This window comes from Aethalodelphis obliquidens, unplaced genomic scaffold (assembly GCF_003676395.1).
Source record: "Aethalodelphis obliquidens isolate GAN/ISIS:26980383/991018 unplaced genomic scaffold, ASM367639v1 scaffold30, whole genome shotgun sequence".
Lineage (NCBI taxonomy): Eukaryota > Metazoa > Chordata > Mammalia > Artiodactyla > Delphinidae > Aethalodelphis > Aethalodelphis obliquidens.
In genome coordinates, this window is record NW_020837974.1 from 15217713 (window position 1) to 15235722 (window position 18010).

The window sequence follows — 18010 nt, forward strand, 5'->3', positions numbered from 1 at the left end:
CTTCTATCCTCCACAAGCAGCAGGGCCCAGGGCAGGGCTTGCTTCAGGCTCTTTCTCTTTGTTGGCAACTTGGGGGATTTCCTCCATGTCCTAGACACTCAGTGAACATATTCCAGAGACAAAGGGCAAAAAATTGGGGGTCAGTTTATTCACCCAGCATAGGCTCTGGCGGTTTTTATTTTTATTTTTTTTAATTAATTAATTTATTTGTTTGTTTTTTACTTTTGGCTGCTTTGGGTCTTCGTTGCTGAGCACAGGTTTTCTCTAGTTGCAGCGAGCAGGGGCTACTCTACTGTGCGTGGGCTTCTCATTGCAGTGGCTTCTCTTGTGGCAGAGCACAGGCTCTAGGCGCGCGGGCTCAGTAGTTGTGGCGCACAGGCTTAGTTGCTCCGTGGCATGTGGGATCTTCCCGGACCAGGGCTCGAACCCGTGTCCCCGCATTGGCAGGTGGATTCTTAACCACTGTTAAGGGCTTCCACAGGGAAGCCCTGTGGCAGTTTTTAAACAGCTGTTGCATGGAGGAATATGTTTTGGGTTTTCCATGCCTCATAGCTGATAGCTATGTGATAACTGACTCTCTATAACAGAGAGCTGACTGAACAGAAGGAGGGCTAGCTAAGTCAGCAATGCTTCAGGTGTGATCCTGCTTGTGACCTGTAGCATCAGTGCCCCCTGTGGACTTGTTAGAAAGGCACATTTTTGACCTGCCCTGGCGTACTGAACCAGAACCGTTAGGTGCTTTGAAAAGGTGATATTGATGCATGCTCCAGTTGGAGAATCACCAAGTGGAAGGCCTCTTGCTACAGTGAGTCTGGATCCTGGCAGTGGAGGCCCCCAAGGGGGAGCGGAGTGTGAGGCTGCAGGGGCTTCTTACTCTACATCAGGGCTCCCCAACCCCCAGGGCCACAGACCAGTGGCAGCCTGTGGCCCGTTAGGAACCGGGGCCGCACAGCAGGAGGTGGGCTGCACGCCAGCCAGCCGCAGCTTCATCTGCGCTCCCCATCGCTGGCATTACCGCCTGAACCATCCCCCACACCCCCGCCCCCAACCCCCATCCGTGGAAAAATTGTCTTCCACGAAACCGGTCCCTGGTGCCAAAAAGGTTGCGGACCGCTGCTCTACAGAGTTCTCCAGCTCCTCCCCGCAATTCTCCCCAAGCCCCCTGACCCTTCCCCAATCTGTTTCTTCCCAGAACCCTTGGGCTTTCCTGGTTCCCCAAGTGGAGTTCCCCCACTGACCTGACTTCAGATCTCCCTTTCCCACCACCACCCCAACCCCTGGCTGGCAGTCCCCTGTTCATGCCAACCCCAAAGTTCTCAGAACGCTTGGAGTCCCCAGTCCCCAACCCCCTCCGCCCTGCCTTCAAGCCCGGCAACCCGACCCGTCTCTCCTTCCAGGCCGGCAGGGCCCCGCACCCCTCCCCAAACCCGGCGGGTGGCTCAGGCCTCGCCACTGCCGTCGGGCCCCACGAGCAGCAGTGGCTGAGTGTTCTTGCCCTTGTCGTGCCAGCACACGTCGAAGAAGGGGTACACAGGCCCGGGCAGGCGCTCGTGGAAGGCGAAGAGCAGCTCGAGTGCGTCGGGGTCGCTGGCGTCGTAGAAGGAGAGGACGCCATCGCAGAAGCTCAGGTAGATCCCGATGCGCGTCGGCCGCCTCTCGGGGGTGCGCAGGGCGCGGGGCTCCTTAGCCTCGACGTGAGCCTCCAGGATCTTGCCTTCGCGCAGCCCGAGCAGCCAGAGCCCCTGCGAGGGCACCGCTTGCAGCCGGCCGCGGCGACCGGCCTGGGCCGAGATCACGCCCAGCGCCCAGCGTGGCTTGTCGCCCACCTCCACCTCCCAGTAGTGCTCGCCCTCGGAGAGCAGCTGGTGCGCCACTACCGCCACGGCCTTGTCGAACTGGCGCGGGTCCTCTCCGGCCGGCGGCGCCTTCTGCTCTGAGCACTCCACACGGCGGCCCGAGGCACACAGCACCAGGCTTGGGTGGGCCGTGCTCGGGTCAAAGGTCAGCTCCTGCAGCGCTGCCACAGGAGGGAGGAGGGTCAGGCCCTGCGGGTGTGGCTCCCGCGAGCCTTCTGCCCACCAACCTGTGGGCCAGCTTCGTCTCCTCTAATCCTCCCGGCATCTCTGGGAAGTGAGCCCCTCTCTGCTTACTGGTGGGGGCCGAAGACCACACCTCTCAGGGCTTCAGATTGTTCAGCTGTAAAACGAGGCCATAATTGCCTCCTTCCAGGGTTGTGGGCAGGAGTAAGTTGATACAAGGCATGTTACTCGCCGTCTAAGGCCCCAGAGCAGGAGATGGTCAGGAAGCCCGGTCCTAGGCAAGTCCCTACCTCGCCCTACTGTGTGACCTCAGCCTTGATCCAGTCTCTGGGCCTTAGTCTTCTCTTGGATAAAATGGAGGTCCCTCCATTCCCACAAGTGAGGGCTGCACCAGCCTTGTGTACGTGTCCTGGAGCCTGGAGCCTGCAGCATCCCAATGTGCTTTAGCTATTGGGGAGAGGAGGCTGAGCCCTTGGGCCTCCCCAGCCACAGGCCAGAGTCAGTGTCTGACCGCAGGATTCCATCTCTGCAAGTCCTCAGCCCCCAGTTAGCAGGGATCATCATCTCCACTGGCCAACAGGGGCAGGGACGGGCCAAGGATCACGCAGGGCTCAAACCCGGGCCCCAGCCTCCCCTGCTGCCGGCAGCAACATCCTTTCAGTAAGCAGTGTCCTCACCATGTCAGTCACCCACCTGAAAACCCCATGCCCTCTCAGATCCCTCTCTGAGCACAGGTTATGAAGGTGCAGGGAAACCCCAAGGGAAAGGGGCAGTGGGCCCTTCTTGGATGACCTCCCCAGCTGGAATTGGGAGGCCTCTCTGCATGTGGCCGGAGCCTCCCATCAACCACACAGTTACAAACGCAAACCCAGAGCGAGACCCTCCCAGTACCTGGCATCAGAGCTCGGAACATCTTCCTCCACACCTGGAATTTGAAGTCATCTGAGATGACGGGCAGCTGGATGTCCAGACGGGCAGGTGATGGTGACTCTGCCAGGATCTTCTGCAGCCTGGTGGGGGGTGGGGGTGGTGAGGTGTGTGCGAAGGGACGTCCTGGAGGAGGCACGGGGTTGGGGGAGGGCAAGCGGGAGTACCCAGAAAAGAGGAGGATGCGTGCTACGGTGGAGTTCCAGGGTCCCCCCCACACCAGCCCCACCACATCACATCCTGGCTTAAAACGCCTCTGTTGGTGTTTCAGTTGGGGAAGATGAAAAAGTTGTGGAGATGGATGGCGGTGATGGTTACACAACAACATGAATGTACTTAATGCCACTGAACTTAAAATGTACACTAAAAAAAATGGTTAAAATGGCGAATTCCCTGGTGGTCCAGTGGTTAGGATTCTGTGCTTTCACTGCCGATCCCTGGTCAGGAAACTAAGATCTCACAAGCCGTGCCAAAAACAAAAAAAAGGTTAAAATGGTAAATTTTATGTTATGAATATTTTACTAGAATTTTTTTAAAGCCTTCTGTTAGGATAAGGTCCAGCTTCTCCGCCCTTCACAGTTGGGCCCCTCCTGCCTCACCAGCTTCATCTTCCCTCCCTCTTAGCAGTTTGCACTGCTGTTCCCTCTGCCTGCAATGCTCTTCCACCAACTCTTTAACCTAGCCAACTCCTGTTCACTCCTTCAGCATCCAACTCTACAATGCACACCTCCGGAAAACCTGCCCTGGCCACCCCCTCCCCTCCACGGCAGCACTGAGTGATTCCTGTGTGCTGTGTCCCTGTCTGTCTCCAGGACCAGTCTGGGAGGTCCCTGAGGAGAAGGACGGGTTGGGTTCTTTTCTACATCCACACAAAGTGCAGGGGAATCGCAGTGGACTGAATGCGAGTAGAGGGTGAGCCAGCCAGTGTCCCTGGCAGACAAGGGCAAAGTGGGAAAGGGGGCAGGGCCAGGCTGATCTCACCTGCTGGTCACCAGGCAGTATTTCTGGAAAGAGAGAAAAAGAGAATGGAGCTGAGCAGGCAGTGGGGACACTGGGGACTCCTGAGGGTGGGGTGGACCACAGAAATGCTAAGTGTGGGACCAGGAAGAATCAGAGAAGACAAAAGAAACCTAGAATTCAAGGTCGCCCTTAGCCTTTTACCTCTGTGTGAATTAGAAAAAAGTACCCTCCTGGGACTTCCCTGGTGTCCCAGTGGTTAAGAATCTGCCTGCCAATGCAGGGGACACGGGTTCAAGCCCTGGTCCGGGAAGATCCCACATGCTGCGGAGCACCTAAGCCCATGCGCCACAACCACTAAGCCTGAGCTCTAGAGCCTGCGAGCCACAACTACTGAGCCCGCATGCCTAGAGCAACAAGAGAAGCAACCGCAATGAGAAGGCCGTGCACCATAACGAACAGTAGCCCCCGCTCGCCACAAGTAGAGAAAGCCTGCGTGCAGCAACGAAGACCCAACCCAGCCAAAAATAAAGTAAATACAAATAATTTTTTTAATTTAAAAAATGAATAAAGTACCCCCTTCCTCAAGAAACTAATTCCACCTGGTAAAAAAATTGTCCTAATAAATATGCAGACCTACAATATCTATGATATGAATGGTGCCCACTTAGATATAATGTCCTTGTGCAGTGCCCAACTTAAACAACCATAATGGCCATCTTGGGGTGCACCCCTCCTCAGTGTGTGACACTGGCTCTCCCCTGCCCCTCTCTGGACCTCAGGGTCCCTGCCTGACAATGGAATGAGGTCTCTGAGACCTGAACCCTGGCTGAGGGGCAGAGAGGAAAGCCACCCAGTGCTCACCATGAGGAACTCAGTCTGTGGCTTGTCTGCCACCTCCTCCAGCACCTTCTCCATCTGCCGCAGCTGCTCCAGGTAAGAGTTCAGGCTCCCTAGCTCCCGCCGCAAGGCCACCCCTGCCTCACCCCGTACACGTTCAGCTTCGCGGTCCAAGGAGCCCTCCAGTGCAGCCAGGAACAACCGCATCTTGCCCAGCTGCTCTCCCACGGCCCCCCGGAACTGACGCACTGTCTCCTGTGGGGACAGACAGACAAAAACATTTGGCCGGGAACCCCCAGCCTAAACCCCCAGTCCCCGGGCTCTGCTGTGCGGAGCCCCTCACCTCCACCTCCACCAGCTGATGCTCCAGCACAGCCACACTCTTCTCCTTCCGCATACATGCCTCCTGCAGCTGCAGCTTCTGCTGTGGGAGCTGCGTCTGGGGGGTAAGACAGAAAGAAGTGATGTTGCTGCCCACCTCCCCCACTTAACCTGCTCCCTCTGGCTCAGCCTCAGCGCCAGCTTCTCTTCCAGCCAGACTGGCATCTTACCATACACGCTCGCTGGTCTCAAGCCCTTGCCGGTACTGGTTCTGAGGTCTAGAATGCTTCACCCTCCTGTGGTCTGGCTAGGTAAGTCCTCCCTAGCCTTGCCTTCCTTCCCTGATTCCATCCCCTCTGCAGACAGCCCCCCAGCACAGGTCTCTGTGAGGATGATAATCACAAATGTGGTTTGGTCTCCTCCACTGGAGGGGCAGGGGCTTTGCGCACAGCAGGTTTCAGTGGTGAGCAGAGGATGTGAAAAGAAGAAATGCAGCCTCCTCCTATTCCTGGCCCTCACCCTATACTTAAAAGCAGAACCTTAGCAAAACGCCCTAATCAGCCTCCCTGCACACCGGTGCGCTCTTGGGGTAGACATTTTAATAAAAATGTCTTCTGCATGAATGAACCAAACATATCTGTGGGTCAGCTCCTACCCTAGGTCTGTCAGTTTGTGATTCCTGAAATGCAGGTGTAGGGGAGTTCCTATACCTCCAGCCAAAGCCACTGTTTGCTGGGAGGTGCACGGCCCTGGAATCAGACCCATGGCCCTGGAATCAGCCATGTCTCCATGGCTTCCAACCTCAGTTTGGTCTTCTGCAGAATGGGAACAGTCATCCCCACCTCACCTCTGGTTGTGACAAATTGGCAGCCTCCTTCCCACCTCCCCCTAAAGGAAGCTGGGAGACCCTCTAAGCACTGTTTGCTGACGAATCCCCACTGGAATTGTACCATGGGCTCCCGTGGCCAGCCGCCAGGTCAGTCTCCTGCCCCAGACGTCCTGCAGGGCCACAGCCCTCCCTGCTGCAGGACAGGGTGGGCCTGGTGGCTCTCAGGCATCCGAGGTTCATGGGCAGAAGGGCTGAGCCATGGGGACCAAGCACAATGCCACCCTAGAAGCTGGGGGCTGCACAGAGACTTTCGGAACATCCCGCAGTGAGGAGGCGTGGGGAGCAGTGCTCCACGACGTGGCGTGTGGTGGATCTTACCGACAGGCTTGTCTCCTACTCCGAGGCGTGCAGGAGGAGGCAGCACGGCTTCAGGGGGGTGTGAGTGTCCCCCTCACCCGGCAGATCCCATTCAACCATACTTGGGTCTGGCACATGGTCTCGACCCAGCCCCTCTTCCTCCCCAAGGACCCAGGTGTTCAGTCCCACCCCAGGCTTCCTGCCCCGCTCCTCCTTCAGGCTCCTTCCAGGGATCCCCATTTCAGACCTCCAGCCAGCCCCTCTCTGCGGCTTAGGGTTGGGCTGGTACAGACCCTGGCAGACTGTATCCCACCCCACCTGCCCCCTGGAGGCTCCTGGGCTGCCTGCTGCCCTGTCCCATTTCACAGACTCTGTTCTCTCTTCACAGATAAAGACGGATAAGGATGGGAGTTCTGTGGTTATCAGCAGAGGTGAGCCTGGGCAGGGAGGGCTCCTGGGTGGAGGAGGCTCCTGCACTGGGTTAGGGACCACCAGCCAGCACCGAGCTGGACTGTGCTAGGCTGAAGGCGGAGGTACGGTGAAGTTGGGCCCCTGGGAGAGAATGGGGCCCTCGAATACCAGCCTCAGGGCGGGATCTACCCCCTCTAGGAGTCTGGAGGCCAAGGAGAAGTGCATTGCAACGCTGATGTTTGTGGGCAAAGATTACCCCCCACCCCGCCACCCACCCCCCCAAACAGCAGCGCGAGAAGACGCTGGCAGTTTCTGCACCGCGGAGACGGCGACGGAGCACCGCTCCACGCCTCCAGACCCCGCCTCCTCCCGCCGCTGCACCTGTCGTTTATTCTTCCAACGACCCTATAAATGCTTCATGACAGACCTCCTCGGGCCTGTGTATACCTAAACCCTCCCGTAGCTGCATGCGTGTGATTTGCCATACGTATGACAGCTGAGCCAGCGTGTGCCTGTGTCCCCATTTGCCAATGTCTGGGTGTCTTTGCTGGGCTTCCATGGAGATCGCCAACCTCGGGGCGCACAACTGTGTGTGGGCTCTGGAAGCGTTCGGAACTTCCAGCTCCAATCACAGTAACAGCCTGGACTTGGGTCTCGGTGCCAACCTGGGCCTGTGCACAGAGGTGCGTACCCAGGCGTGCCTTGGCCTCCCGGGTCCCCTTGGATTAGGCCACATCTGATGACGGTCAGGCCCGCACAAGCTCTGCTGCTCCAGGGGAGCAGGGGGGGCCACCGCCCAGCAACTGTGTGCCCACCCCGCCCAGCACCACGCCCCCCCCCGGCCAGCCCCGCCCCTCTTACCCGGGCCTGTGCCCAGCAGCAGAGCCTGCGCGCCTGGGCCGCGGGCACCGACTCAGTCCTCGCTCAGCCCCCGGCTCCACAGACTCCGCCCTACGGCTGAGTCCCCCGCATCTCCGGCGCGCTCCAGCTGGCGCGCCTATCCCGCCGAGGCCGGTCTCCGAGCGCCTCTTCAAGGCTCGGGTCTCCGCCAAGCTCCGCCCTGAGCTCATCAGCACCCCCATTCCCTAGCCGCCCCGCCCTGCCCGCGTACCTGGCAACTCCATGCGCCCCGGGCCCTGAAGCTCAAGAGGCCCGATCGGCCCGGCCCCGACCCGTCCAACAACCCCATCCGCCCCCGCCCCCCACCGGAGGCCGCCCGGCCCCGCACCTTGAGGCGCGCATGGGCTTCGGCGGCGGGCAGCAGGCGGTGGCCGCGATGCGAACCGAGCGAGGCGCACACGCCGCACACGAGCACGCGGTCCTGCTCGCAGTAGATGCTCAGCGGGTCTAGGTGCTCTTCGCAGTGGCCCTGCGGCACCTGCGCCAGCCCCTCCACCAGGCGCGCCAGCTGCAGGTTGGTGCTGAGCGCCTGCGGCCGCGTGGGTGCCTGGCAGCTCGGGCAGAGCACCGTGCCGTCCGCGGCCGGCTCCCCTGCCACGCGGCCCAGGCAGGCGCGGCAGAAGCTGTGGCCGCACTCGGCTGTCACGGGCGCGTCGAACAGCTGCAGGCACAGCGGGCAGGACAGCTCCTGGTGCAGGAGGCCGGGTGCAGCCGACATTGCGGGCCTGGGTAAGGAGGTGTCGGTCAGGGAGGCTCAGCGGAGCCACAATCCAGGGCCAGCCCCAGCCCCAGGCCGGGTTGGCAGCCCCGCAGGGAGGAGCCCCAGCCTATAGAAGCCTCTCATCTCAAACAGGAAGGGACTCTGGTACCGGCCAAGGGAGGGAAGGGGACTCTCTCTTAGTCCCAAAGGCAGCCTCAACTGCGGTTCTCAGCCCCGGCCCCCCAAATAGCCCCTATCAGGGACCCGGTCTCAATCCCAGTTCCTAAACACGAGGCTGGGTTGCAAACACGGTCTTACCCACTGTCCTTCCCCCGACTTAGCCCCAGGCCTCAGCCCCAACCCCAGATTCTCCAGCGCCCCTCCCCCCTCCCCTCCTCTCACCTCTCCAGGGCCCGCAGCTCTCCCCTCCCCCATATCCCCAGGCCGGCAGGACCCGCAGGACTCACAGGTCTGGTTGGAGACCTTGGACAAAAAGAGACTTGCAAGAGGCCCAGTCAAGGTCAGGCCTAACTGTAGGTGGGTCAGATCTGTGTCTGAAGACAGGTGAGAAGGAAGCACCGAGCTCAGACCGAGGACGAGGAACACCACGGGAGATGGGCCCGCATTGAATAGCAGACAGACCCTCCCAGACTGACCTCTGGCCCCAGGACTATATTTAGCTGCCCTGCCCATCCCCTTCCATCACTTCTGGAAACCGTTCTAAAAGTGAGGACTGAGCTGTCAGCGGACAAGCATCACATGTCAAGGCCACCTGTCCTGGCCCATCCCACTGTCCTCTCCCCTGCCCAGCCTGGAGCCAGAGCTCAGAGCCAGCAGAGACAGGGCCTCTCATACCATGGAAAAGACAGAAACATGATTGAAGGGAGTCTCCTCTTTCTCCCTCACCCCAGCCTCTGCACTCTCCAGCCTCCCCCGTTCCCTGCCTGTGGCCGCCTCCCCAGCTTGTCACCCACTTATTCCCCAGGCTTAAGGCTCTCCAAAGTCACACCGGCAGTATTATTTCCACATGCGGGAGAATAGAACCTCCCCCAACCCTGAAAGTTTTTATTCCTGCAGGGCTGAGGGGAGAGCCTTTTCCCTGTTGGTGTCTCCAGTGCTCAGCACAAGCTGTGGGGCAAAGTGGGCCTCCCTAAGTGCTTGGAAAATGAGTGATAGAGGGACAGCTGAATAAATGAATGAACTAGATCCAGAGCCTGCAACCGAGAGCCTCAAGGCTTATCCTTCAAATCTCAATTTAAAAACCAAAGTCCTAGGAGCTTCCCTGGTGGCGCAGTGGTTGAGAGTCCGCCCGCCGATGCACGGGTTTGTGCCCCGGTCCAGGAAGATCCCACATGCCACGGAGCGGCTGGGCCCGTGAGCCATGGCCGCTGAGCCTGCGCGTCCGGAGCCTGTGCTCCGCAACGGGAGAGGCCACAACAGTGAGAGGCCCACGTACCGCAAAAAAAAAAAACACCAAAGTCCTCACACCCTAGTCATCACTCACCTCTCCCTCTGCTCACTCCCGCCTCGGCCTTTGCATTTCTCTCCCCTCTGCCTGGAACACTCTTTCAAACCCCAGTTATTTCGTGGCTGCCTCCCCCTCCTCCCTCAGATCTTTACCCCATGTCACTTTTTCAGTGGGGCTTTTCCTACCTCCCTGATTTTAAATCTCACATCTCCCTTCCCCTTTTTATTTTTCTCCATAACATTTATCACGATCTGACACATGATATATTTTACTTGTTGGTTTCTTGTCTGTCTCCTGTACCAGAATATAAATTTTGTTCACTGCTCATCTCCAACTTTGAACAAAGTCTGTGGCACACAGCAGGTGCTCAGTAAATACTTAGTGAATGAATAAATACAGAGACTCACTCTGTCCTCTACTGGCCTCTCAGCCTTTTCCTGGATTTGTTCATTTCTCCCTCGACCACTCTCCGTCTCTGTTAGTCTGAGCTTCGACAAGAGCCAGGTCAACTGTCCCATGAGAGTAGCCAGACACCCCGTACGTGAGAATCAAGGAAGAATTATTTTCCCTGCTTATAAAGGAGAAGGAAGCAGCTGTCCCCCTTCCCTCCTTAAAAGTCTTCTTTTTTTTTTGGCCACGCCTTGCAACATGAAGAATCTTAACTCCTGACCAGGAATCGAACCCATGGCCCCTGCAATGGAAGTGTGGAGTCTTAACCACTGGACCACCAGGGAAGCCCCCCTTAAAGATCTTCTTACTCCAACTTTCTGGCAAGTAAACAAATCTCCCCAGGAGTCAGATAGCTCCTAGCACACCTCTGCTTTTATGACTTGTCTCTGAGTTCTGGGGCTCATTCCTTCTTGAACCGTTGAAGTTCTTGCATGTTCCATGCTGGCCCACTGAGGGAGCTGCTCCAGGCTCCCTGGCACCTTGGGGTCTTAACCTAGGAACTTTGTTCGGGCTGTAATGATTTGGGCCTCTCGGGAAGAGATAAGTGAGGTTTTATCATTCTTTTGGATTAGAGCAATTAATCCTGGTTCTATGAAGGATTCTGGTTATATGAAGAGTCTCAGGAAGATAGGGCTTTTTACCGGAACCCTGAGAAATCCAGAGAAGTTCCACTTCCCCAAACAGGAGCCAGGTGGGGATGAGAGCACATCTGGAGCTGGTCTCTGAAACCACTAGCCACTTCATTTCGGTTCAAAAAGTCAACATCCTGAATATAGATCTCACCTGGAGTTTCCACCCCTACCAGGCTAGGGCTGAAGGGTTTGGTCACTAGGAGTGGGTGCCCAGGAAAGGGAGGTGACACTCAACTCAATCCCTTTCTGTAGATGGGCCAGATCTGACCTCTGACCCATGAAAGGGACATAGATCATCTACAGCAGGGTGGGGGACAAGAAGGGGCCCAAAACCATGTCCAGGGGAGGAGGAGGTGAGGACTAGTATTGCTGAGGCCCAGAACTCAGAGTGGGCAGATTTCAGCTTGTCCTAAGGGAGAGCTTCCCAACGGCTGGAGTGATAAGTGCCATGGGAGGTGAGAACTCCTTGTATTAGATAAATGCAAAGAGAAGCCAGAAATCCCCCGATCGGGGCCCCTGCAGATGCAGGATCTGAATGCTGGTGTCACAAACTCATGCTGGGTGTCCCCAGAAAGATCACCTACCCTTTTGGGCTGCAGCATCTTCAGCTACAATATAAGGATAAGTAGGATAATAATACCATCCCTGTAGGGTTGTTATGAGGATGAAACTAGATAATATACTAAATAAACAGCAGCATGCTGGCACCCAAGGACTTCGGAAGCAGTGACTGCCACCACTAGGCTCAGCTCTTGACTGCTCTTTCCTCATCGTGTGACCTTGATCAACCTGATTTTCTCATCTGGAAAATGGGGATCATGTCAGGATTATTATCGAGACTATTGGATTGTTAGGAAGATTCAACAAGCTAATTCATAGAAAGCTTTTAGAACAATGCCAGGCCCATAGAAAATGTTCAATAAATGTAGATATTGATATTATTACAATTATTACTACTAATTGTTCCAACGAACCTTCCCTACAGCCCTGTAAGGTCAATAACATCATCCCCACTTCACAGATTCGGAAACTGAAGAATGTTAAGAAACTTTAACAATGACAAAAGCACCTACTCTGTGCCAGGCCTGTTCCAAGCACTTCACAATTCTCAATACATTTATAGTCTCATTACCTCATTTATAACCTCATAACAACCCATCATTTTCCCTATCTTAACAGGAAGCCATGAGGCATAAAGAGATTAAATGACTTGCCCAATGTCCTGGCAGTCTATGGTCTTCTGACCCCAGGAGGTGCAATCTGGCTCCAGCAATCAGTTACTTTTGTTGGGGGGTAGAGGTGTCAGATCACACCCAGGAAGCATCTTACCACCAACAACTGGTCTGGCCTAGTCCAGGGGGCAAGAAGGTGGGCCCGAGGGGAGACCCGGAGGTTCTTTCCTGCCAGGAGTCTAAGCTCAGAACTCGGAGTACTTCCCCCAGAAAAGGGGGGCCCAGGGAGAAGGGATTACCACAGCTTCCCAGAGAGTTGCCCAGGGCTCCTATTCCCCACCTCTGCAGGGGGAAACCGCCTTGCAGTCTCCAAGAACCAGCTGGCTCTGAGTCTACCTCCCTAGGGTACCCTAGAGAAGCCACTGTCCTTCTCAGAGCATTCATTTCCTATGCGCTGGCGAGTGCAGACCCCAGAAAAGGGCTGTGACCACCCTGAGTCACACAGCTAAGAGGTAGAGGGTCTGGGAATCAAACCTGAGTGGGTCTGATACCCCTCATCTCCTGTTTTTCCCACTATTCCACAGTCTTCTGAATGTGCTTTGTAAGTTTCTTGAGCATTCTGCAAAGAGGAGGAAGTTAATGTTATCATTCCTAGTATTGCAACATGTGCCCTCCTAAGGGTGTATTCGGACAGTCTGGAGAAGGCATACATTTCCATATACATTATCTCTCCAAGCAATTTGTCGATTTCTGAAGCCAGAGAGTGGGACTTTGAGGACGTAGGTTGGAATTTGGGCCCAGGAGTCAGGTGGCTCCGTCTGTATTTCCTCATGTACTACCAGTGCAGTCTTCCAGAGGAATTTTTGAAAACTTCAGTTTCCTCCTCTGTGAGGTAGGATAGACACACTTACCTCATGGGGTTGTTGGGAGAATTAAGTGAGATTATGCATGTTAAGTGCTTAACACAGTGCCTGGAACAGTAAATTTGAAAAATGGAAGCTGTCATTACTATTATTAGTCTCCCACATCACTTGTCATGAGGTTGGGCATCTCGTAGGTTCTTAGGACATCTTTTTGCTAATTTGTAAATTTTTATTTTTTATTGAAGTATAGTTGATTTACAATGTTTCAGGTATACAGCAAAGCGATTCAGTTATACGTGTGTGTGTGTATATATATATTCTTTTTCCAATTCTTTTCCATTATAGGTATTACAAGATACTGAATATAGTTCCCTGTGCTATACAGTAGGTCCTTGTTGTTTATCTATTTTATATATAGTTAATACATCTTTTTAGAATCAAATAGATTCTCCTTCTGAGTTGAGAGTCTACAGTGGGCTCAATAGAGCATGTCCACCTGACAAGGTGTCACTTGTGCTCTCTGACCTCCAGCCTGAAATCACTGCAGGAGTGAGGCTTCCACTGCTAGTAGAGGATGCTCCTGCACTTCCAGCCCCTTGTCCCTTGGCTCCCTGTGACATCACACCAAAGTGCTAGCGTGTGCTCTGAGGCATGTCAGGCGAAAAATCACAGCCGGATCTTCTGTGTCTCAGTATGAATGTGTGTGAGCAGGAATGAGACTGAGTCAGGTGCCAGGGGCCAAGCTGGGTCCAAGAGGAAGGGCCCTGGGTGGTGATAAGCAGGAACAAGGGAAGGGGCACCGTGCCACACCACGACACACATCCTCAGCTCTCCCGCTTCCAGGAAGCCAGGTGTGAGGAGGAGACCTCCTAGTCATGACACACACTCCCCAGTGTGCAATTTCCTGCAGCCCCAAAAGTTCCATTGAGATGTGTTACATTGGTTTTACGTAAAGCCAAGGCCACCCCATCCAAACAAGATGCAGATGCAGTAAATGGCCATATGTATGGCCAAGGGGATCCCTGCTCTTTTGGGGAGGTGCGGTTTGAATCAGGCAATCGCTTTTTAAATTCCATGGATCAAACACCCACAGCTTCTAAGATTCCAACAAATGTGAAAAGAGCAGGTTTCTATGATTCTAGATTCTAGGATTCTTTTGTCATTTCATGAAAGCTTATCAAGGCTGGATCTGTGCCAAGCCCTGTGCTGGGTGCTGTGGACCTGAAAGGGTCCTCAGTCTGGTGAGGAAAGTAGAGTGACCAGACACACTGTGTGGTAAACACTATGAGAAAGGCATCATAGGGGCATCCAGCCGACATGGCCAAGGAATAATTCATTTTGCACAGAGGACAGTAAAGCCAACTGGGAAGAGTAGACAGCGGCCAGACTCAGAAGCTAACCAGACAACCTGCATGATCCCTCAGCTATATGACCTTGGGCAAGTCCTTCAACCTCTCTGAGCCTCAATCTTCTCACTTGTACAACAGGGCTACTATTCCCTATCCCAAAGGGACTGTTGTAAGGGTTAGAAATAACGCATGTGAAGGATCACAGCCTACACATAGGGGCTCAGTTTTTCTATTTCTTAGAAAAAGTGACTCCTGATGCATGTTGGAGGACAGGCAGGAACTCATCAAGCAGACCAGGAGGGAAGAGAGGCCAAGCAGAGAGCAGGTGCTGCACGTGCAGAGGTCCAGAGGCTCACAGGGTAGAAGGTGCTGCCGAGGAAGCTGGCAAGGGACTTAAAGGCCAAGCCAAGGAGCTTAGACTTGATTCTGGGGGCACTGAGGGGTCATAGGAGGTTTTCAAGCAGGGGAGGGACAGCGTCAATGTGTGGGCTAGGAAGATGTAGCCTTCTGGCCACAGTGCACAAAATGACGTGGAGATTCTGCAAGGACGAAGACCAGTGAAGAGGCACAATAATGAACAGCCATGAGCCAGGGAACACTAGCCACTGGGCCACAAGTGCCACCCATGGTAAGGATGTTGGCACATAGTACTACCCAGCCTGTGTGGGGCAACACGCACACGGATGGGGAGCAGGGCCCTGCCACTCTGCTGGAAGCTTTTGGAACACATGTTGCAGGTAACACAGCCTCAGTCATTCCTTCATCCAGCAAATCTTCACTGAGTACCTACTATGTCCCAGGCACTCTTGATGCTGGAGATTCAGCAGTGAACCAGCCAAGGTCCCTGCCCTCATAGAGCTCATGTTTTAGTGGGGAGGTGGGTGCCTAAACATACGCACAGTTACAATTTAGTCACAAATGCTGTAAGAGCTACAAATCAGTAGCAAGTGTTTTGAACTGGAGGGATTCTAAGCCTGGTCTCCCAGAGGAAGTAGCATTTAACTTAAGACCTAAAGTCTTGAGTTTGTCAGGCAAAGAGTGAGGGAAGAGAGCTCCAGGTTGAGCGAATAGCACGTGCAAAGGCTTGGAGAAGCAAAGGAGCCTGGCACATTTGAAGAACTGAGAGGCCAGTGTGGTTGGAACTCAGAGATGGAGTGTGGTCAGGGTGTGGTGCAAGACAAGGCTGGCGAGGTGCACAGGGGCAGACCAGCAGGGCCTTCCCAGCCATGTTAAGGGCAAATTAAGGATTCTGGGCACAGCTTGGCCTCCAACGCCAACCCACGCCATCCCACTCCAACCTACACCAACCCAAGCCACCTTTCATCTGCTCTTCTGGGTCAAGCCCCCTGACCCCAGAATAGCTCTCTTCCCATGACCTTCCCTCCAGTCAAGAATTTTCTCAACCATTCCAAGTGTCTCTTGTCATCACTTCCCAAGAAATTCAGCTCCTGGGGGACCAAATCCTGGCTCTCCCATGAAGCATTTGGCAAGGTTTCAGGCACCATCAGGTAGCCCATGTTATGCTGGAATATTTACTAAGTGAATGAGTGTTATTATCCCCATTTCATGGATAAGGAAACTGAGGCTTGGAGAGAGAAAGCACACACAGTAATCTACCCGTGGAATTTGGGGAGCTACGTGGCTGTTAGGATTCCATGATTCTGATCCTATGACAGGGAGAGAGGATGCTAAGGTTTAAGGAAACATGGAGATTTCAGGGTTCCAAAATTCCACGATTCTAAGCCTTAGCGCTCCAATAAACCAGGTTCCTGATCTGTGCTACCTAGTCCAAGCCTGGAGAGGCAGGCACCACCCACGAGCCCTTTTCCACCGGGTCTCCTGGGTCCCACCTCTTAGACCAGCCAAAGGATGCAATCTGGGCGCCCCCCGGTGGCCAGGAGAGAAAGGGAAGGAACGCGGTAGTCAGGAGCCTAACACCCAAGGGCAAAGCTCTGAGGCAGGCACAGGAGTGAAGGCGGGGAATTCCAGGCCCCGCCCCAGAGCAGACTTCCTGCTTGGCAGACTGCCTGAGCGAGCTGAAGCGGCGGCTGCGGCAGGGGACCCCAGGAGCCATGGGGTGCACGCGTGATGCCATCCTGGATGCACTGGAAAACCTGACCGCTGACGAGTTCAAGAAGTTCAAGATGAAGCTGCTTTCAGTGCCGCTGCGCGAAGGCTACGGACGCATCCCACGGGGGACGCTGCTGCCCATGGACGCTGTGGACCTCACCGACAAGCTCGTCAGCTACTATCTGGAGGCGTACAGTGCCGAGCTCACGGTATTCGTGCTGTGCAACATCGGCATGCAGGAGGTGGCGGAGCAGCTGCAGGAGACCTTGCGCAAGGGTGAGTGCGCCCCCTCCACACAGGTTCAGATCAGTATCCCCTCTACACCCTCCTCCCAACCCAAAAGTTCGCCTCTCCTGGAGCTTCCGCTTCCTGTTTCTCCTACCCTTTAATAAAATCCTCCTGCTGGGGAGGCTTCCCGCGCTTGGTACTGACCTTGGCTTCCGGACCAAGAGACCCCCGAACCCAGAAACACTTGGGAGACACCACTTAACATTTTCTTACAGGCCCCGGAACCACGCCAGCCGGGATCAAGGCCCCTCCCCAGACAGCAGCCAAGCCAGGTAAAGCCTTCAACGCCCAACCTCACCTACCTGGGCACCTCACCAGCCCCGCCCCACCGTACCCCTGCACAGCCTCTTGTCCCAAGGCCAGGAGCACCCAAAGAGCACAAAACTAGGCCAACCCTTCCCACCCACCTACTCACACACCTCCTGGGGCTGAGCCTGGCTGGGAGGAAAAAGGGAGACAAAGTTAAACTCATCCCACTATAGGTAGAGTCCTGGTGGCATGCCCACCTTGAACCCCACCGCTTAGGGTTGCATTCAGGGCAATTTCTAAAGAAAGCCTAGTGTTCAAGAGGGACAGGCTCCAGCACCCACCCTGGTCCCAGCTCATCCCCTCTCCTCCCTCCCGCCCCAGCACTGCACTTTGTGGAGCAGCATCGGGCGGCCCTCATTGCGCGGGTCACAGACGTGGATGGGGTGCTGGATGCCCTGTACGGGAAGGTCCTCACAGAGGACCAGTACCAGGCAGTGCGGGCGGAGTGCACCAATTCTAACAAGATGAGGAAGCTCTTCAGCTTTGCTCCAGCCTGGAACCTGACCTGCAAGAATCTGCTCCTCCAGGCCCTGAGGGACACCCAGCCCTACCTGGTGGTCGACCTGGAGCAGAGCTGAGGCATCTTCCCCAGCAGCGGTCCCACAGACAACCCCTGGCAGTTCCAGCCATCTTACCTGGAGTCTGATTTTTTAATATACGTATGAAAATCCAGCTTGTATTTGGTGTGTCTTCCTACTTCCAGCCTGGAAACTCATGCAGAGCTACATATCCAAGCGCCGCAGTGACTCAGATGAAGCTCTGGCCTCCGCCTGTTCCTGGGGCAGCAGGCTCCCCAAACACTTCATCCTTCCTGCCTCAGTCACCAAGGAATGGTCCCTCACTCACCATTTGGTGGCTCCCTTAATGCCACCCCACAGGGTCTGCCCCTGAGACCTGTGAACACAGGTTAGTCTTGTGGCCAAGGTCTAAAAATTAGAATAGAAATATGTACAAAGGGCCTGGAACTGTGGGGGGCCAGGCTTGACGTGCATTTAGAAGCAGACGAGTCTGCCAAGCTTCTCTTTCGCTTTTTCATAGGAAAAAAAATTGCAAAATGAGAGCAATTTTCAGGGGAAGTGACAAGAGTACCATCTAAGCAGGAAAGAGCACAAGCCACCGAGTGTCCCT

At 55.1% G+C, this 18010-nt stretch overlaps 2 protein-coding genes across 2 annotated transcripts; one reads left to right on the forward strand and one right to left on the reverse strand.

The window, feature by feature from the left end:
- Positions 1–397: 397 nt before the first annotated feature.
- Positions 398–8636, reverse strand: TRIM72 (tripartite motif containing 72). The gene is made up of 6 exons (XM_027126306.1): positions 7910–8636; positions 5107–5202; positions 4788–5018; positions 3948–3970; positions 2931–3049; positions 398–2017 (listed from the first exon to the last, which is right to left on the reverse strand). Exons 1-6 carry the CDS (start codon positions 8297–8299, stop codon positions 1440–1442), a joined length of 1437 nt encoding a protein of 478 aa, XP_026982107.1. The 5' UTR covers positions 8300–8636; the 3' UTR covers positions 398–1439.
- A 7598-nt stretch (positions 8637–16234) lies between these two features.
- On the forward strand, positions 16235–17561 carry LOC113630644 (apoptosis-associated speck-like protein containing a CARD). The gene is made up of 3 exons (XM_027126307.1): positions 16235–16561; positions 16789–16845; positions 17204–17561. The coding sequence occupies exons 1-3, from the start codon at positions 16288–16290 to the stop codon at positions 17458–17460; spliced, it is 588 nt and encodes a 195-aa protein (XP_026982108.1). The 5' UTR covers positions 16235–16287; the 3' UTR covers positions 17461–17561.
- Positions 17562–18010: the final 449 nt, after the last annotated feature.

What these genes read in the sequence shown, in the direction of transcription:
- TRIM72 (XM_027126306.1), bottom strand. Translation starts at nt 8,299, where the DNA reads ATGTCGGCTGCACCCGGCCTCCTGCACCAGGAGCTGTCCTGCCCGCTG. An exon ending in CACAGACTGAGTTCCTCATG is followed by an intron (nt 3,971 to 4,787) that starts GTGAGCACTGGG and finishes CTCTCTTTCCAG; the next exon opens with AAATACTGCCTGGTGACCAG. An exon ending in GTTCCGAGCTCTGATGCCAG is followed by an intron (nt 2,018 to 2,930) that starts GTACTGGGAGGG and finishes CTCCTGTGGCAG; the next exon opens with CGCTGCAGGAGCTGACCTTT.
- LOC113630644 (XM_027126307.1), top strand. Translation starts at nt 16,288, where the DNA reads ATGGGGTGCACGCGTGATGCCATCCTGGATGCACTGGAAAACCTGACC. An exon ending in GCAGGAGACCTTGCGCAAGG is followed by an intron (nt 16,562 to 16,788) that starts GTGAGTGCGCCC and finishes ATTTTCTTACAG; the next exon opens with GCCCCGGAACCACGCCAGCC. An exon ending in CCAGACAGCAGCCAAGCCAG is followed by an intron (nt 16,846 to 17,203) that starts GTAAAGCCTTCA and finishes CTCCCGCCCCAG; the next exon opens with CACTGCACTTTGTGGAGCAG.